Below are 15823 nucleotides of genomic sequence, written 5' to 3' on the forward strand. Positions count from 1 at the left end.
AAATACTCCCCCCCTGAGTCCCCCCCATACCCTCCCCCCAGCAATGGCGCAATGGGGGGGAGAAATTGCCCCCCCATGAGGTGCCCCCATGAGGTGGGGGGCAATTAGTCTAGGGGGGGAATTAATGCGGGGGGAGTCAATGAATTGAGGGGGGCAGATCATTCTGCCCCCAAATACTCCCCCCGCTGAGTCCCCCCCATACCCTCCCCCCCAGCAAGTGGCGCAATGGGGGGGAGAAATTGCCCCCACATGAGATGGGGGGCAATTAGTCTAGGGGGGGGAATTGGTGCGGGGGGAGTCAATGAATTGAGGGGGGGAGGTGTAGGGGCCGCTGTGGGGGGGGGGGCAATTTTGCCCCGAGGGGGCAATTTTAAAGTGTTTGGGGGGCAATTTTGCCCCGGGGGCAATTTGCAGGTGATTGGGGGTCTATTCTGCCCTGAAGGGTGGGAATTTGCAGCCCTGGGGGTGGGAATTTGCAGCCCAGAGGGTGGGAATTTTCAGCCCTGAGGGTGGGAATTTTCAGCCCTGAGGGTGGAAATTTGCAGGCCAGGGTGGGAATTTTCATCCCAGGGTGGGAATTTGCAGCCCTGAGTGTGGGAATTTTCAGCCCAGGGTGGGAATTGCAGCCTTGAGGGTGGGAATTTTCATCCCAGGGTGGGAATTTTCATCCCAGGGTGGGAATTTGCAGCCCTGAGAGTGGGAATTTTCAGCCCAGGGTGGGAATTTTCATCCCTGGGTGGGAATTTGCAGCCCAGGGTGGGAATTTGCAACCCTGAGGGTGGGAATTTGCAGCCCAGGGTGGGAATTTTCATCCCAGGGTGGGAATTTTCATCCCAGGGTGGGAATTTGCAGCCCTGAGGGTGGGAATTTGCAGCCCAGGGTGGGAATTTTCATCCCAGGGTGGGAATTTGCAGCCCTGAGGGTAGGAATTTGCAGCCCAGGGTGGGAATTTTCATCCCAGGGTGGGAATTTGCAGCCCTGGGTGGGAATTTGCAGCCCTGAGTGTGGGAATTTGCAGCCCTGGGTGGGAATTTGCAGCCTTGAGGGTGGGAATTTTCATCCCAGGGTGGGGAATTTGCAGCCCAGGGTGGGAATTTGCAGCCCTGAGGGTGGGAATTTTCAGCCCTGGGTGGGAATTTGCAGCCCAGGGTGGGAATTTGCAGCCCTGGGTGGGAATTTGTAGCCCTGGGTGGGAATTTTCATCCCAGGGTGTGGGAATTTGCAGCCCTGAGTGTGGGAATTTTCAGCCCTGGGTGGGAATTTTCAGCCCTGAGGGTGGGAATTTGCAGCCCTGAGGGTGGGAATTTTCATCCCAGGGTGGGAATTTGTAGCCCTGAGAGTGGGAATTTTCATCCCAGGGTGGGAATTTGTAGCCCTGAGTGTGGGAATTTGCAGCCCAGGGTGGGAATTTGCAGCCCTGGGTGGGAATTTTCAGCCCTTTGGGAGGTCCTTCCCATGAAAGGAGGATATGGATGGGTCTGGGATGGATTTGCACCCAGGGAGGGGTTTGGTCTCAGCCCTCCCTGAGGAGGGAACATTGTAGAGGCCTCACAGATGCCATAATAAATGGTTCCGGCAGTGCCGGAGGGGTTTTGGCAAAGCCATGGGGTCGTGGCAGTGCCAGGGGGGTTTAGCAGTGCCGCGGGGCTCCGACAGTGCCAGGGGAGGGATTTGGCAGTGCCGGGGGGGGCTTCGACAGTGCAAGGGGGGTTTGGCAGTGCCGGGAGGATCCGACAGTGCCGGGGGGGGGGGGCTCCGACAGTGCCAGGTGGGGGTTTGGCAGTGCCAGGGGGGCTCCGACAGTGCCAGGGGGGTTTGGCAGTGCCGGGGGGCTCCGACAGTGCCGGGAGGATCTGACAGTGCTGGGAGGATCCAACAGTGCCGGGAGGATCCCACAGTGCCGGGAGGATCCCACAGTGCCGGGAGGATCCGACAGTGCCGGGGGGATCCGACAGTGCCGGGGGGATCCCACAGTGCCGGGGGGATCCAACAGCGCCAGGGGGATCCGACAGTGCCGGAGGATCCAACAATGCCGGGAGGATCCCACAGTGCCGTGGGGATCTAACAGCGCCGGGAGGATCCAACAGTGCCAGGGGGATCCAACAGTGCCGGGAGGATCCAACAGTGCCGGGGGGATCCGACAGTGCCGGGGGGATCCGACAGTGCCGGGAGGATCCCACAGTGCCGGGGGGATCCAACAGTGCTGGGAGGATCCCACAGTGCCAGGGGGATCCCACAGTGCGGGAGGATCCCACAGTGCCGGGAGGATCCGAGAGTGCCGGGGGGAGGAACCGTCAGTGCCAGCTGGGGGGGCTACATCTGGTGGTGCCCGCGGACACCGGGATGGAGGAAAGCGCAGCTGTTTCCATACCGGCACCTGCCCTTCATCATGAAGTGGCGGCAGACGGGGCGGCTCGGCAGCTCTGCGTGAGAGAAAACGGAGGGAGCGCGTCAGGGGCGCCCCGGCCCCACGGCGGCCCCACGGCGGCCCCGGGAGAGGGAGCGGCTGTGGGGCTGGAGCCGGGGGTGGGGGGCAGCGGCAGAGCCTCGGCAGTGGGGCTGGCGAGGGGCACAACCCAGGCCCTGCCCCATAGCCGGGGGGGGCGGCTGTGGCCCTTGAAGGGCTGATCATCTCTGGGGCAGCTGAGCCCCACGGCGCCCCCGATCCCTGCCCCAGAGCCCCGTGTGGGGCAGCTGTCTCTATGGGGCGGCTGTGCCTAAAGGGATGAGCCCCACGACGCTCTTATCCCTGCCCCATAGCCTGGGGTGGGCTGAGCCCCATAGCACCCCAGTCCCTGCCCTATAGCCCCGTGTGGGGCAGCTGCTGCTATGGGTCTGGCTCTGGCCGTGGGGCTGAGCCCCATAGCCATCCGACCTCTGCCCTATAGCCCCGTGTGGGGCTGGGCTGGTCCCCCGATGAAGCTGTGGGGCAGCCCCATAGATGCTGAGCTGTTCCTCGCCTGGCAGCCGGGTTTAACCCCTCACAGCCCGGTTTAACCCCTCACAGCCCGGTTTAACCCCTCGCAGGCCGGGTCCAGCCCCTGCCCCGAGCCGTCCCGCGGTTTTGGGGGGGAAAGAGGGGGTCCCTGCACTCCAACCACCACCTGGGGAGGAGGGAGCGAGGGGAGGGGGTCTCCCCTTTGTGTCCCCTCCCTCTTTCCTCACAGCCCCATGGGGGGCCGTCGCCAGTCGGGTCCCCGTCCCCACGGCCCGGGGGGCTCAAGGGGCGGGAGGGGGTGAGGAGGGTGCTCCCCCCCCGCCAGCGGGGCAGGAAGGGCGGGGGGGGTGGGGAGGGGGCGCCCACGGGCCCCTCCCAGCCGGGCCCGGGCCCCCCCCAAGCCCAGGCCCCACAGCCGCCGCCCCCCCCCCCCGCATTTACCTCCTCCGTGGCCCCCGCCGTGGCCGCGGGGGTGCTCGCCGGGGTGGCCCCTGCCACGATCACTGTGGCTTATGGGGGGCCCTCCCCTTGCGCCGCCATTTGGGGGGCCCCCGTTGCGCCCCCCCCCTCCGCCGCGGCACCTGTATGGGGGTTCGGCGCTGCTACGGCCGCGGGGGCGGTGAAAGGGGCCCCCCCCGCGCATCCCACTGCCGTGGGGGCCACCTCGAAACGACCCCCCCCCAGTCCAGCGCGTCCCAAAACTCGTTGCCTCCACGTTGCGGGGGGGGTGGCCCCAAAAGACGGGGACCACCCGGCATCCCCGGGCCTGGTGGGAGACTGGGCCCCCCACCGCCGCCGCCGCCGTGGGGTCCTGGGGGGGAACAGAGAGAGCGTGAGCGCCTGGCACCCCTGCGCTCCCCCCCCTTCTTCGTCCCTGTCCCCCCATCTCCTCCCATTCCTGCATGAGTGTCCCCCCGTCCTCCTGTCCCCCCACTGTTCTGTTCTTTCTCCCTGCGATCCCCCGTTTTCATGTCCCCCCACTTTGTCCTGATGTCCCCTTACATTCCCGTGTCCCTCACTGTCCCCACATCCCCCTCTTAGTCCCCTCTCTTTCTCCTAGTGGTCCTCCAATTAGTGTTCCCCATCTTTGTCCCCATGTCCAGTGTGTCCCCCCATGTTATCCCCATCACCCCTCTCTTTCTCTGCTGTCCCCCCATGTCCCCTGTGTCCCCCGTGTCCCCTACATCCCCTCTCTTTTCCCTGGTGTCCCCTCATGGCACCTGACCCCACTGTCCCCTCTCTCCGTCCCCGTGTCCCCCCGTGTCACTCACCGGGCAGGGGTCCCCCCGGTGGGAACTGCTGTAGGCCCTTTGGGCCGGGAGGGAAGCCAGTGGCCATGGGGCCGGGGCCGAGCAAGCCGTGGGGCACTGTGGGGAGAGGGGGGGGTCAGGACAGGGGGACCCCCACCCCTCAAGTCCCCCAGGGCCCCCCCCCCAATTCCCCCTCTCCCGCCTCGGCAGGGACAAGGCGTGGTGACACCCCCCTCCCCCCATGTCCCCAGCTCAGAGGGACACACAGTCCCCAGGTTCTCCCCTCCCTCAAAGGACAACAGGGGGTCCCCCAAGTGTCCCCAAACCCTGCTGACCCCCCCCGACGGTGTCCCCAGGCTGAGGGGACATCCCCAGTGTCCCCATTTCAAAGGGACCCACAGGGTTGGGGACGGGGGTGCTCACAGAGCCACCCCTCCATGTCCCTATGGGGCAAAGGACAGCGTCACCAGTGTCCCCAAGTCCCTGTGGGGCAGAGGACGGTGTCCCCAGGGTGTCCCCAAGCCAGGGGCACTGCCGTGTCACTGCCAGGGCAGGGGACGTTGTCCTCCTGGTGTCCCCAAACCAATGGCAGCCCCGTATTGTCCCCCGAAGCGTGTCCCTAAGGCCAGAGCAGCCCCATGTCCCTCCCTGTCCCCAAGCCAGGACACCGGGCAGTGTCCCCGACTCCCCTGAGCTGTCCCCAAGCGGGGCAGGGGACAGTGTCACCCTCTGTGTCCCCAAGCTGTGAGTGCCCTGAATTCCCTGTCACAGCACTGCAGTGCCCCCAGGTGTCCCCTGAACTGTCCCCGAGCCAAAAGCAGACGCTCGTGTAGAGGACAGTGTCACCACTATGTCCCCAAGCCCAGAGCACCCCGATGTCCCCACAGGGCAGGGGACAGAGCCCTCCTCGTGTCCCCATTTCCGTATCCCTGCCGGGGTCCTGTTGGTGTTCCCAAACCAAGAGCACTCCAATCTCCCCACTGGGGAGCTGGACAGTGTCCCCAAATGTCCCCAAAAGCTGAGATGTCCCTCTGTGGCATCACCCAAGCTCCTGGCAGCCCCCTCCACCCCACCCCGTGTCCCCGGCGGTGTCCCCGTGTCCCCTCACCTCCACCGGGTCCTGTGGGCTGCGCCTGCAGGTTCCCCAGCAGGTGCTTGATTTTTTCTGAATACTCCTGTTTCAGGAGTTCCTCGGCCTTGTGGGGGCTCGGCCCACCCTGGGGACAGGGACAGCGGTCAGGGGGTTCATTTGGGGTCTTCTCTTGGGGAGGCACGTGAGGGTTTCTCCGATTCCAGAGTCCCTGGGTGATGTGGGGAGGGGGTTCCCCCTTTCTGGGGGCTCTGGGAGAGATGGGAGGGGGTGTCTGGGGCAGGTGGAGCCTCTGGATGGGGAGGGGGCTCCCCCAGTTCTGGGGTCTCTGAGCTGGGGGGTTCTCCTGTTCCAGGGTGTCTAGGGGAGGCAGGGAAGGGGGGGGGGTGCCCCCATTCTGAGGTCTCTGGGTGAGGCAGGGGAGGGGGGGTTTCCCCCATTCTGGGGTCTCTGGGAGAGTTGGGGAAGGGGTGCCCCCATTCTGAGGTCTCTGGGGGAGGTGGTGGGAAGGGGGTTCCCCAGTTCTGGGGTCTCTGAGCTGGGGGGTTCCCCTGTTCCGGGGTCTCTGGGGGAGGCGGGGAGGGGATTTCCCCATTCTGGGGTCTCTGGGTGAGGCGGGCGGGGGGGTTCCCCCATTCAGGGGTCTTTGGGCAGAGGGTTCCCGAGTTCTGGGGTCTCTGGGGGTTCCCCAGTTCTGGGGTCTCTGGGGGAGGCAGGGAGGAGGTTCCCCCACTTTGAGGTCTCTGGATTGGGAGGAGAGGGGTTTCCTCTGTTCTGTGGTCTCTGGATTGGGGGTTCCCCCAGTTCGGGGGTCTCTGGGAGAGATGGGGGATTCCCCAGTTCCAGGGTCTCTGCATGAGGCATGGGGGATTTCCCCATTCTAGGGTCTCTGGGCACGAGGTCCCCCAGTTCCAGGGTCCCTGGGGTAAGCGAGGATCCCCATTTCGGGGTCTCTGGGTGAGGCAAGGGGGTTTCCTCCATTCCAGGGTCCCTGGGGGAGGCGGGGGTCCCCGTTTCGGGGTCTCCGTTACCATGATGGAGGTCAGGATCTCCTGGACGTTGATGGTGGTGGCGGGCACGGGGCCCTGGGGGCTCTTCCCAGGCCCCGACGCTGCCCATGAGGTTGGCTAAAATGGGCAGCAGCTTGGCCCCAGCACTGGCGTCGGCCGCGGGGGAGGCGGCGCTGGTATCCATGGTGTTGGGATACACCGCCTCCTCAGCTGAGCAGTCCTGGGGGGGGCACAAGGGACACGTTGGGGGTGGTTTTGGGGTGCCACGAAGACACAGAAGCCTGAAACGGCCCCCAATCGGCTCCCAAACAGCACTTACCTCATCCAGGGGGATCAACTTGGGGGGCAGCGGCTCGCATGATTCCAGGTCCGGCTCATGCGGGCTGTCAGGAACGCTGTTGGGGGGCAGAGGAAAAGGACGGGCTCAGTGGATCCAGGGAATCCAGTGTCACCTTCTACCTCCCAGGGGATCCTCAGGGATCTGGAGCCCCAATGGCGACTTCCGACTCAAGAGCCTCAAAACCTGAGCGTTTGTTCCCCAAAGACTCCGGATCCCAAGGATCCTGGGTGACCCCCAAAGACTGTGGATCCCTAGGGATCCCACTGGCTCCAGATCCTTGGGGTCTGGGCCCCAGCTCTGGATCCGTGGGGTAACTGGCTCCCACAATTCTCCCCCTTGGCTCTGGATCCTTAGGGATCTCAGCGGATCTGGGTTTCAGAAACCTCCTCCCTATTTCTGGATCCTTAGGGATCTCAGCGGATCTGGGCTTCTAAAACCTCCCTCCCTATTTCTAGATCCTTAGGGATTTCAGTGGATCTGGGCTTCAGAAACGTCCCTCCCTATTTCTGGATCCTTAGGGATCTCAGGGGACCCCTGACTCCCCCATCCAAATCCTCAGCGATGAGCTCTCCCCCTTCCAACCCCCTGAAGATCCCAGAGGATCTGGGCTCCAGACTAGGGATCTAGGACCCAAAATGCACCCCCCAGCTCTCAATCCTTGGGGATCTGGGCTCCAAATTCCCTCCGGATCCACAGAGATCCCAGTCCCAAGGGATCCAGACTCCAACAGTGCGTCTGCCCAGCCCTGGATCCCTGTGGATCCTCCCACAAGGAGGACCCTCCAACCCCACCAATCCCAGCTTCCCGTGGCAGATCCACAGGGATCCCCCCAAGTGGCAGATCCCAAGGGATCGCAGGGTTCTCAGCTCCAGGCTCATCCTTCAGCACAAGGATTGCATGTGCCTGATCCCAGGGAATCCCCGGACCCCGGTGAGTGGATCCAGAGGCTCTGGGTCCTCAGGGATCCCAGCTGCCGTGCACCAGCTCCACCCAGGACACCCCTGCGGATCCTCGCACCGGGAAGGATTCACCCTGTTAAGCCTTGGGAAGGGGATCAGGGCACCACCCTGATCCAAGGGATCCCAAGGGATCTCTAGGGACCCCCCACCCTGATCCAAGGGATCTCTGGGGACCCCCACCCTGATGCAGGGGATCCCTTGAGGGATTCGCCTCTCCTTGCAAGGCAAGAGGGACTCCACGGCTCCAAATCCGGCGTCAAGAGCGTGCTCTTCCCCAGGGATCCCGTGGGAATCCGCTCACCTTTCCTTGGACAGGAAGATCTCCTGTAGGATCCCCTTCTCACGCTCGGCCTGGATGAAGCGCTCACAGCTGCTGCTGCCCGGCACGACGAGGGGCGCGGGGAGATCGAGGAGCCGGGGATAAACCCACGGCACCTTCTCCTCCATGGCGTCGTGGCTGAGGCGCCGCGCTGTCTCAAACGCCTCCCAGTCCTTCAACATCTCCCACCTGGCCGCTTCGCCAAAGCCCTTCATCTTGTTGACGTTCACTGCCAGGGAAAACAGCGGCGTCACCCTCAGATCCCGGGAAGGTGGCAGGGAGGGGGAAAGGCACGGGGCTCACCTCGTTCTGTCTCATCCCATTCAAAGTAGAAGTATTGACAGAGCTTCTCTTCCTCAGCCCAGCTCACTGTTTTCTTCTTCCGGGCTTTCTTGGCCATTGGCCCGCTCTCCAATGGGTTTTCCATGGATCTGACGTCCATGCTGCTCTCGGCCAAGCCTGTGGGAGGAACCAGGGGGCTCAGCTCCCAGTGTAACCCCTGCCGCCGCTGTTTCCCCTTCCAACTTATCCTCCTTGACTCACAAAACTCCATCGGCTCTGGCACCTCCACGGCTGGATCGGCCCCAAAAAGGGACCTAAGTTGCCCAGAAAGGACCTAAATTGCCTGAAAAGGACCCAAATGGTCCTCAAGAGAGGGCGTTCCGGAATGTCCCCTTGGCTGTGGGAGGGGGGAGGTGCCACCCAACCCCCCCAGATGATCCCCAAAATCAGCACCCAGGTGGCACCCAAACCCACTCAAATTGAACCCCAAAAGGACCTAAAATGGCACCCAAAGCATGTTCCAAAATGGCACCCAGGTGCCACTCAAAAGTGCCCCCCAAGAAGGGCCTAAATCACTCCCCGAAAGAACCCAAATTGTCCCCAAGGCTCCTCAAAATGCCCCCCAAAGGCTCCACTCACGCTGAGGGGGAATGGTCTTCACTTTGATCTCCTTGGCGGCATTGGGCGCCGTGTTGAGCGGTTTATATTTCTTCTTGGCTGGAGCAGCCTCTCCAGACAACACCGAGACGCTGCGGAGCAGGAACACGTCAGAGAGACCCCAAAACCAGACCCCAGACCCCCCAAATCGGATCAGAGTTCCCTAAAAGGAGCCCCAAGACACCCAAAATGGCTCTAAGATGCCGCAAAGCCATCCCCAGATCCCCCAAAGCAGCCTCAAATTTCCCAAAACAGCTCTAAGGCCCCCCCAAAAGTCACCTCCAGATCCCTAAGAGCTGCTCTGAGCCCACCAAAGCTGCCTCCAGCCTCACAAAAGTGGCTCCAAGGACCCAAGAGTGGCTCCAGGCCCTCCAAAATAGGCTCCAAGGATCCAAGAGCGGGTTCAAGCTCTCTAAAATAGGCTCCAAGACCTCTTAAAGCTGCCCCAAGACCCCCAAAAGTGGCTTCAAGAACGCAGGAGTGTGTTCAAGCCCCCCAAATTGGCTCCAAGGCCCCCAAAAGCGGCTCCAAGACCTGCAAAAGCTGCCCCCAGACCCTCAACAGCAGCTCAAGACTCCTCATCTCCATCCCCAACTCACTTTTGCCTCTTGACGGGCATTGGTTTCAGGCCGTATTTATCAGCGCCCGAAGCAGACCTCATTTTCTTCGTGGGTGCTGACGAAGGTGTCTCCATCTCCAGACCTGTTTTGGAGGGGGGAATCGCTGTCAGTCTGTCCCCTTGCAGCATCCCAGGAGCGACCGCACCCTTCAAGTTCCCCCAAATCCCCAAAACAGCCCCAAAACACTGCGCAGCCGGAGGAGGAATTACCAGTGGAGCGGAACTTGGCATGGCTGGGCGCCGTGGTGCGCAGAGATTTGGGTTTCTCCCGCTTCTTCTCTGGCACCTCCTCGGCTTTAGCCTCAGCTTTGGTTTCTTGGGGTTTCTCTTGGACAACCATTTTGCTTTTGTTTTCCTCTCTTCGTCTCTTTCTGTCACGTTCTGGAGGGATGAAAGAGAGGGGGGAAAAAGGGTGAGACGGTGGTGGAGGACAGAGGTGGGGGAGAAGAGGGGCGTAGTGCGGGGGCTCACCAGCGGGCTGGACGCTGCTATGGGAACGGATGACACCCATCCAGTCACTGACGAGGATGGCAGCAAGTTGGCGCAGCTCTGCAGGAGAGAAGGGGTTAAAATAGGGGGCTGGGGGGATGTTGGGGGGTTCTTTTGGGGGATCTGAAGGGTGTTTGTTTTAGGGGTGCTCACCTTCATTGTCATGCGATTTGCTGAGCCGTTTCACCAGCTTGGCTGTGTTGTTCTGGAAAAGGGGAGATGGGGGTGAGAGGTGAGGGGGGCAAAAGGCATTTAAGGGAACCCAAACTCCACCTGGGTGACCCAAAAGTCACCTCGGGGAACCCAAGTGTCATCGAAGAAGGCTCAAAAGTCACTCTGGCGACACAAAAAACACCCGAAGAAGATGCAAAAGCCATCTCGGTGGGGACACAAGCCACCCATGAGGGACTGAAAAGCTGCCCCGGAGGACATAGAAGCCCCCCAGGAGACAAAAGCACCCAAGGGGACCTAAGAGTCACCTTAGGGGACCCTAAAAGTCCCCAAGGTGACCCAAAAGCCCCCCCAGGTGACTCAAAAGCCATCCCAGAGAGAGAAAAGCCACAGCAGGAGGACACAAAGATCACTCAAAGCGATCCAAAGCCACTCAAGGGGACCCGAAAACCACCTCATGGAGACAAAAGGCCCCCACACAACCCAAAAACCACACAGGAGGACACGAGAAACACCTGAAGGGACCCAAAAGCTACTCAAAAGGGACTCGAGCCAGCCCAGGGACTCAAAAGCCACCCTCAGGGACATACCAGCCCTGCTGGAAACCCAAAAGCCACTCAAGGGAGACAAAAGCCACCCTGGGAGGACATAAAAATCAGCAAGGGGATCAAAAGCAACTCAAAGTGACCCAAAAGCCCCCTTCAGGACACAAAAGCCACTTATGCAGACAGAAAGCTCCCACATGACCCAAAAGCCATCTTGTGGGACACAAAAACCACGCAGAAAGACATAAAAAATCACTCAAGGGGACCCAAAAGCCACCTTGGGGGGAGACAAAAACCTGCCAAGTGACACAAAAGCTACAGTGAGGACACAAAAGCTACCCGCGAGGACATAAAAATCACCCAGGGAGACCCAAACAGCTCCCTAAGGGGATCAAAATCCCTTCTGGGGACATAAATGCCACCTCAGGGGGACCTAAAAGCCACTAGAGGGACACAAAAGACACCTCAAAGAGACAAAAGCCACTTGGGAGGACCCAAACATCAACCAAAGGGACTCAAAAATCAGCCTGGGGACCCAAAAACCCATCCAAGAGAACAAAAGAACCCACTCATGGGGACCCAAAAGCCGCACTGGGAGGCAGACAGGGAGGTTAACCCCAACCTGTTTGAGGTGATCCACGGTGAGTGGCAAGTGCTGCAGGGTAAGGAGGATCTGCTGCAGGAAGGCGACGTTGTTGGAGGCTTTGGCAGCCGTCAGCCAGGTGTTGAGCAGCTTGTAGCCTCCTATCCGGATAAACCTGGGCGGGAGAGAGGGAAATCCATCAGGATCCGGCCAGGCCGGGGCAATTTACCCCCCAAAAAACTCCCCCAGATCCCGTCCCGCGCCGCTCGTACTCGGCCAGGATGTCCTGCGACCGTGTTTGCATCAGGATGTTCAGGTAGATGCAGCGACTCACAAGCTTCTGCGCATCCTTCATCAAGCTGGTTAACGAGAAATGAGGCGTTAGAGCCCCCCCAAAACACCGCGGTGACATTAGGGGGGACGGGACATGAGACAGGGGACTTTTTTTGGGGACTCACTTGAAGATTTTGGAGATGCTGTCCATGTTCTTGACCTCGCCATTGTGGCCAAGGAAGCAATCCAAGCCCTTCAGGAGCTCTTTGGGGTCAATCGCGCCGGAGCCCATGGCAGAAATACCCTTCTAGGATTGGGAAAAGGAGGAGAAGGGGGGTTAGGACAGTGGTGACAACACCCTGTGCCCCCCCAAAACCCCCTGCATCCCCACCAGCCCCTTGTCCCCTCCCCACTCCCCAATTCCCATCCCTTTCCAAAGGCTGACGATACCAAACAAACATTTTTCAACCCCAAAATGGGAGGAAACACCCCCAAAATGCAGCTATTGTGAGGAGGGGGGTCCAGGGGGACCCCCAAGGGACACTAAGGGGGGGGGTCTCACCACCCCCCTCCTCCCCGCCGAGGTGACAAAGTGGACCCTTGTTCGTGTTTCCCAGGGGGACAAGGACAAGGATTCGGGGTGACATCGGACGCAGCACGAAGGTCGAGGGGTGCACAGCAGCCCCATATTTCACCACACACAGTTCTACCTCCAGGGTTAATTAATGAGTCGGTGCTTAACGAGGCACCGAGGTGACAAACGCATTGGATGGCGGCGCAAGGGTGAGGGGGACAGGGATGATGGCGCAAGATTTAGGGGTGTCACCCCCACAATACAGGCTGCAATTAAATCCATGAATTAATTACCATTGCCTATTAATTAGCTGACTAATAATTAAAACCAGTTAAGTTCCCCCTTCAAGGTTGATTAAAGGATACAGGCGGCAGAGCCCCCCCTTTCCCATTTTCTGGGGGGTATTTTTTGGGGGGGTCAGCGAGCCAGGCAGCAGCCGCCCCTCTGAAACGACACAAAAGCAAATTAATTCCAGCACAAACCCCCCCAAAATATCCCCCTCCCTCAAAAAAAAACCCACAAAAACCACAATTAAAAGCCATGAGGGCAATAGATTTTACCCCCAAATTGGCCTTTTTGGAAGCACAAAGTCCTCTGCAACCTTTGACCCCCCCCGTGGGATGAGCCTTGTGGTTAATGGGGGACACAAAGGGGGGTACACGAACCCCCCCATGAATTTGGGGAGGTTCCCCTTCATTTTGTGGTCGCCCTTCCCTTTTTTGGGGGGGTTCACAGAGAAGCAAAGTGACCCAACAGCCCCATAGTGGGGGTGACGGCGCTCAAATACCACGAGGGGGTGGTTAAAGGGGTTTGGGGGGGACCCCAAAAAGCCCAAAGCCCCCCAACATTCCCCCCCCTCCCCGAGGGGCAAAAAAAAAATCACCTGGGGAGGGTGGAGGGCATCCCCCATTTTAGGGGAGGGGGTACCCCAGCTTTGTCTGGCCCTGCCAGCAATGGCCAAGCAAGGCCTGACCCCCCGACACACATTTGGACACCGGTTTTGCTCATTTTTCCCCCATAAAACAGCTTTTTGGGGGGACAAAAGCCCATTTTTGGCAAATGGGGGGGGGTCACAGACCCTGAAACCACAGGTGAAGGGGGGGCTACAACTTGTGTCCCCCCAAAAATGGGAAATGCTACCACTGGGCACAGCACTGGGAAGCAAAAGGCTTAATTTGGGAGGAAATGAACTAAAAATTTAATCATTTTGCTGCTAAAATTCATTATTTTGATTAAATCCCTCCGCTTTTCACCAAAATCCTTCAGATTTGGGTGTCGAGCGGTTGGCCGGAGCGAGGAGGGCGGGGGGGATAAAAATAACCCAAGCTCCCAACCCAGCGCAGCGTCCGCATGCACCGGGAAGATGGATGGGAAGAGGGAAAAAAACAAACAAAAAAAAAAACCAAAAAAAGGGAGATTTTTGGGTTTTTTTGGTAATTAAAAAATCCGATTGAAATGAAGGTTGTGAAATGTAATTAAGACCAGAAAGGTTTTGTGGCTCACGGGGCGGATTGCAGTTGTTCCCCTCCCTTTTGCTGAGGTAAAACCAAGTTCCCTTCGCTTCCTAAGCCTGCACCTCTGCACTGCCAAAACGGGGCAAATTCAGGGTAAATCGGTAAAAAAAAAATTAACGAGCGAGGTTTTTGGGGGTGCGCCCCCTCCAAAAAGCAGAGGGTTTTTTTTTGGGGGGGGGGAGGAAAGCCCAGTGATAGCATTGCCCTGTCACGATAAATTCAAGATTAAATTCCTTGCGGATGTTGAATTATTTTTTCCCTATGAACCCTAAAAAATAGAGAAAAGGGGAAAAAGAAAAAGGGTAAAAAAATTATAAAAATTCAACCGAATCCTGGGTTTTTTTTGAGGAGGAAAAAGGGGATTTTTGGCAGAACCAAAGGAAGCAGCGGGATCGCTCTACGGCAACGGGAGCCTGCGGACAAAAGCCGAGGGGGGGGGTTGGTTAAAGTGGGGTTCGGCGGGGGTTCATTGGGATTTGGGGGGATTCAGGGGACCCCAGCGGAGCGCGGTGGGAGGGGTTTGCCGGTTGCATCAGCCGTTGGCGAGGCCAGGCGCCATCTTAGAAGCCGACAAAAATCAACCAAAAATTGGTTTTGGGTTTTTTTTAATACTTGGGGGGTACACACACATACACACGATACAGATATCAAAGCAAAATCAAACGACCCCCCCACCTCCACCACCACGCGACCTCGACGCCAATTAACAGCGATTAAATCCGACGGGATTCACGATTCGCGACACCCACCACCACCATCACCACCACCCACCCCCCTTTACCAAACACAAAAAAAGGGGCTGCAGAGCTGCCCCCCCAAAACCTGCAATGAAATAAATAACATCAAAATATTGAAGGGGAGAGAAAAAAGGGAGGGGGAAGAAGAAAAATGACTTTTAAAGGTGAAAAACTAGAAGACAAAGCGCGAGCGAGCGGCTGCGCCATCTTGGCCCTGGAGCTCCGCGGCCGCATTATTTTTTGGGGGTGATCGGGGGGCGGGGGGGGAAATTTGGTTGTTTTTTTTTAACGCCAACCCTGACTTTTTGCTTGAAAAAAAGCAATTTTTTCTTTTTTTTGGGTAAAGCCAAGCCTGCCTCGCAAGCTTTATTGCTAACCCCCCCCTCCCCAGCATTTCCTCTGCGCAAAACAATCCTAAAATGGCACTTAAAAAATAAAAATCTAAATCATTGTTTGAACATCGAATCGCCCCGAACCGCCCCAGATCCGCTGCGTTTCCAGAGCCGCCCCGCAATCTTTATGTACAGATTGCTCGCTCGGGTTTCTCCCCCCCTTCCCCCCCACACCATCACCAGCCCTCAACTCCCTCCCCCTCAAATTTTCCATCTCCCCCCTCCCCGCCAAAACCAAGCGATTTGGGGTGTTTTGTTGATTTTTTTGTGGGTCCCTTTTGGGTTTTGCGTGAGAGCTCACCGACCCACCGGCTCCCACACCTTGTTTCTGAACAAAATACCCCCAAATTCCACGTTTTAACCACTTTGCAGCAAAGCCCACGTCCTCCTCAAGCACACTCGGGGCTCTTCCTCCCATTTTTTGCTCTTTTGAGGACAAATAAAGGAGTTTTCGGGGGCGGGGAATTGGATTTGTTTTTTTGAGGGGAATTCAGCTGGTTGAAAATTCAACACTTACTATCCAACAATTTTTCTCACCGACAGCACTTCAAGGTTTGGATTTCGGTATTGGTGGTGGTGTCAGAGCGAAACTTTGTTTTTGTTTTGCAGCTTGATGGGTTTTTCTAAGTGGTTTGGGGTTTTTTTTCCCCCTAAAAGGCTGAGTTTTTTTCAAGCTAAATGATGGAAAAAGGATTTAAAAAGCTGCTTTTTTTTTTTTTTTTTTTTTTAAAAAAAAAGGATTTCTACCTTTGTTCTCTGGGGGTAAAGAAGAGGGAGAATATGTTTTGAGATGGCAGTTTCCTTCGAGTTTGGAACGGCTTCCAAGGACAGTCCAAAGGACGGAGGCTGCGCTGGCAGCTCTTCCACAGCACCGGGAAAGGGGGGGAAGAAAACGTGTCCTTCCCCCCCTTTTGTCTTTGTTGGTTTTGTGTTTGTTGTTTTTTTTCTCGGTATATTTCTGTATGGGTTTTTGTATTGTTTTGTATGATATGGTTTTGTCTGCTGTTATTTTCTCGTTGCAAAGGCGACGGCGTCTCTCTCGAAAAGAGCGACCACAAACCTGGAGCGAGGAAAAAAAAGG

General features: G+C 58.3%; 1 protein-coding gene across 1 annotated transcript; it reads right to left on the reverse strand.

The window, feature by feature from the left end:
• Positions 1-2371: 2371 nt before the first annotated feature.
• Positions 2372-13269, reverse strand: LOC128850681 (serine/threonine-protein phosphatase 1 regulatory subunit 10-like; the record flags this gene model as incomplete). The annotated part of the gene is given in 17 exon segments (XM_054055659.1): positions 2372-2423; positions 3602-3749; positions 4210-4305; positions 5297-5405; positions 6310-6378; positions 6380-6508; positions 6608-6683; positions 7889-8135; positions 8210-8479; positions 8828-8937; positions 9445-9547; positions 9675-9845; positions 9936-10013; positions 10107-10158; positions 11292-11427; positions 11525-11611; positions 11711-13269. Coding segments are annotated over 17 exon segments (2040 nt in total), but the record flags the coding sequence as incomplete, so codon positions are not given.
• Positions 13270-15823: the final 2554 nt, after the last annotated feature.

Source organism: Cuculus canorus, unplaced genomic scaffold (assembly GCF_017976375.1).
Source record: "Cuculus canorus isolate bCucCan1 unplaced genomic scaffold, bCucCan1.pri scaffold_177_arrow_ctg1, whole genome shotgun sequence".
NCBI lineage: Eukaryota > Metazoa > Chordata > Aves > Cuculiformes > Cuculidae > Cuculus > Cuculus canorus.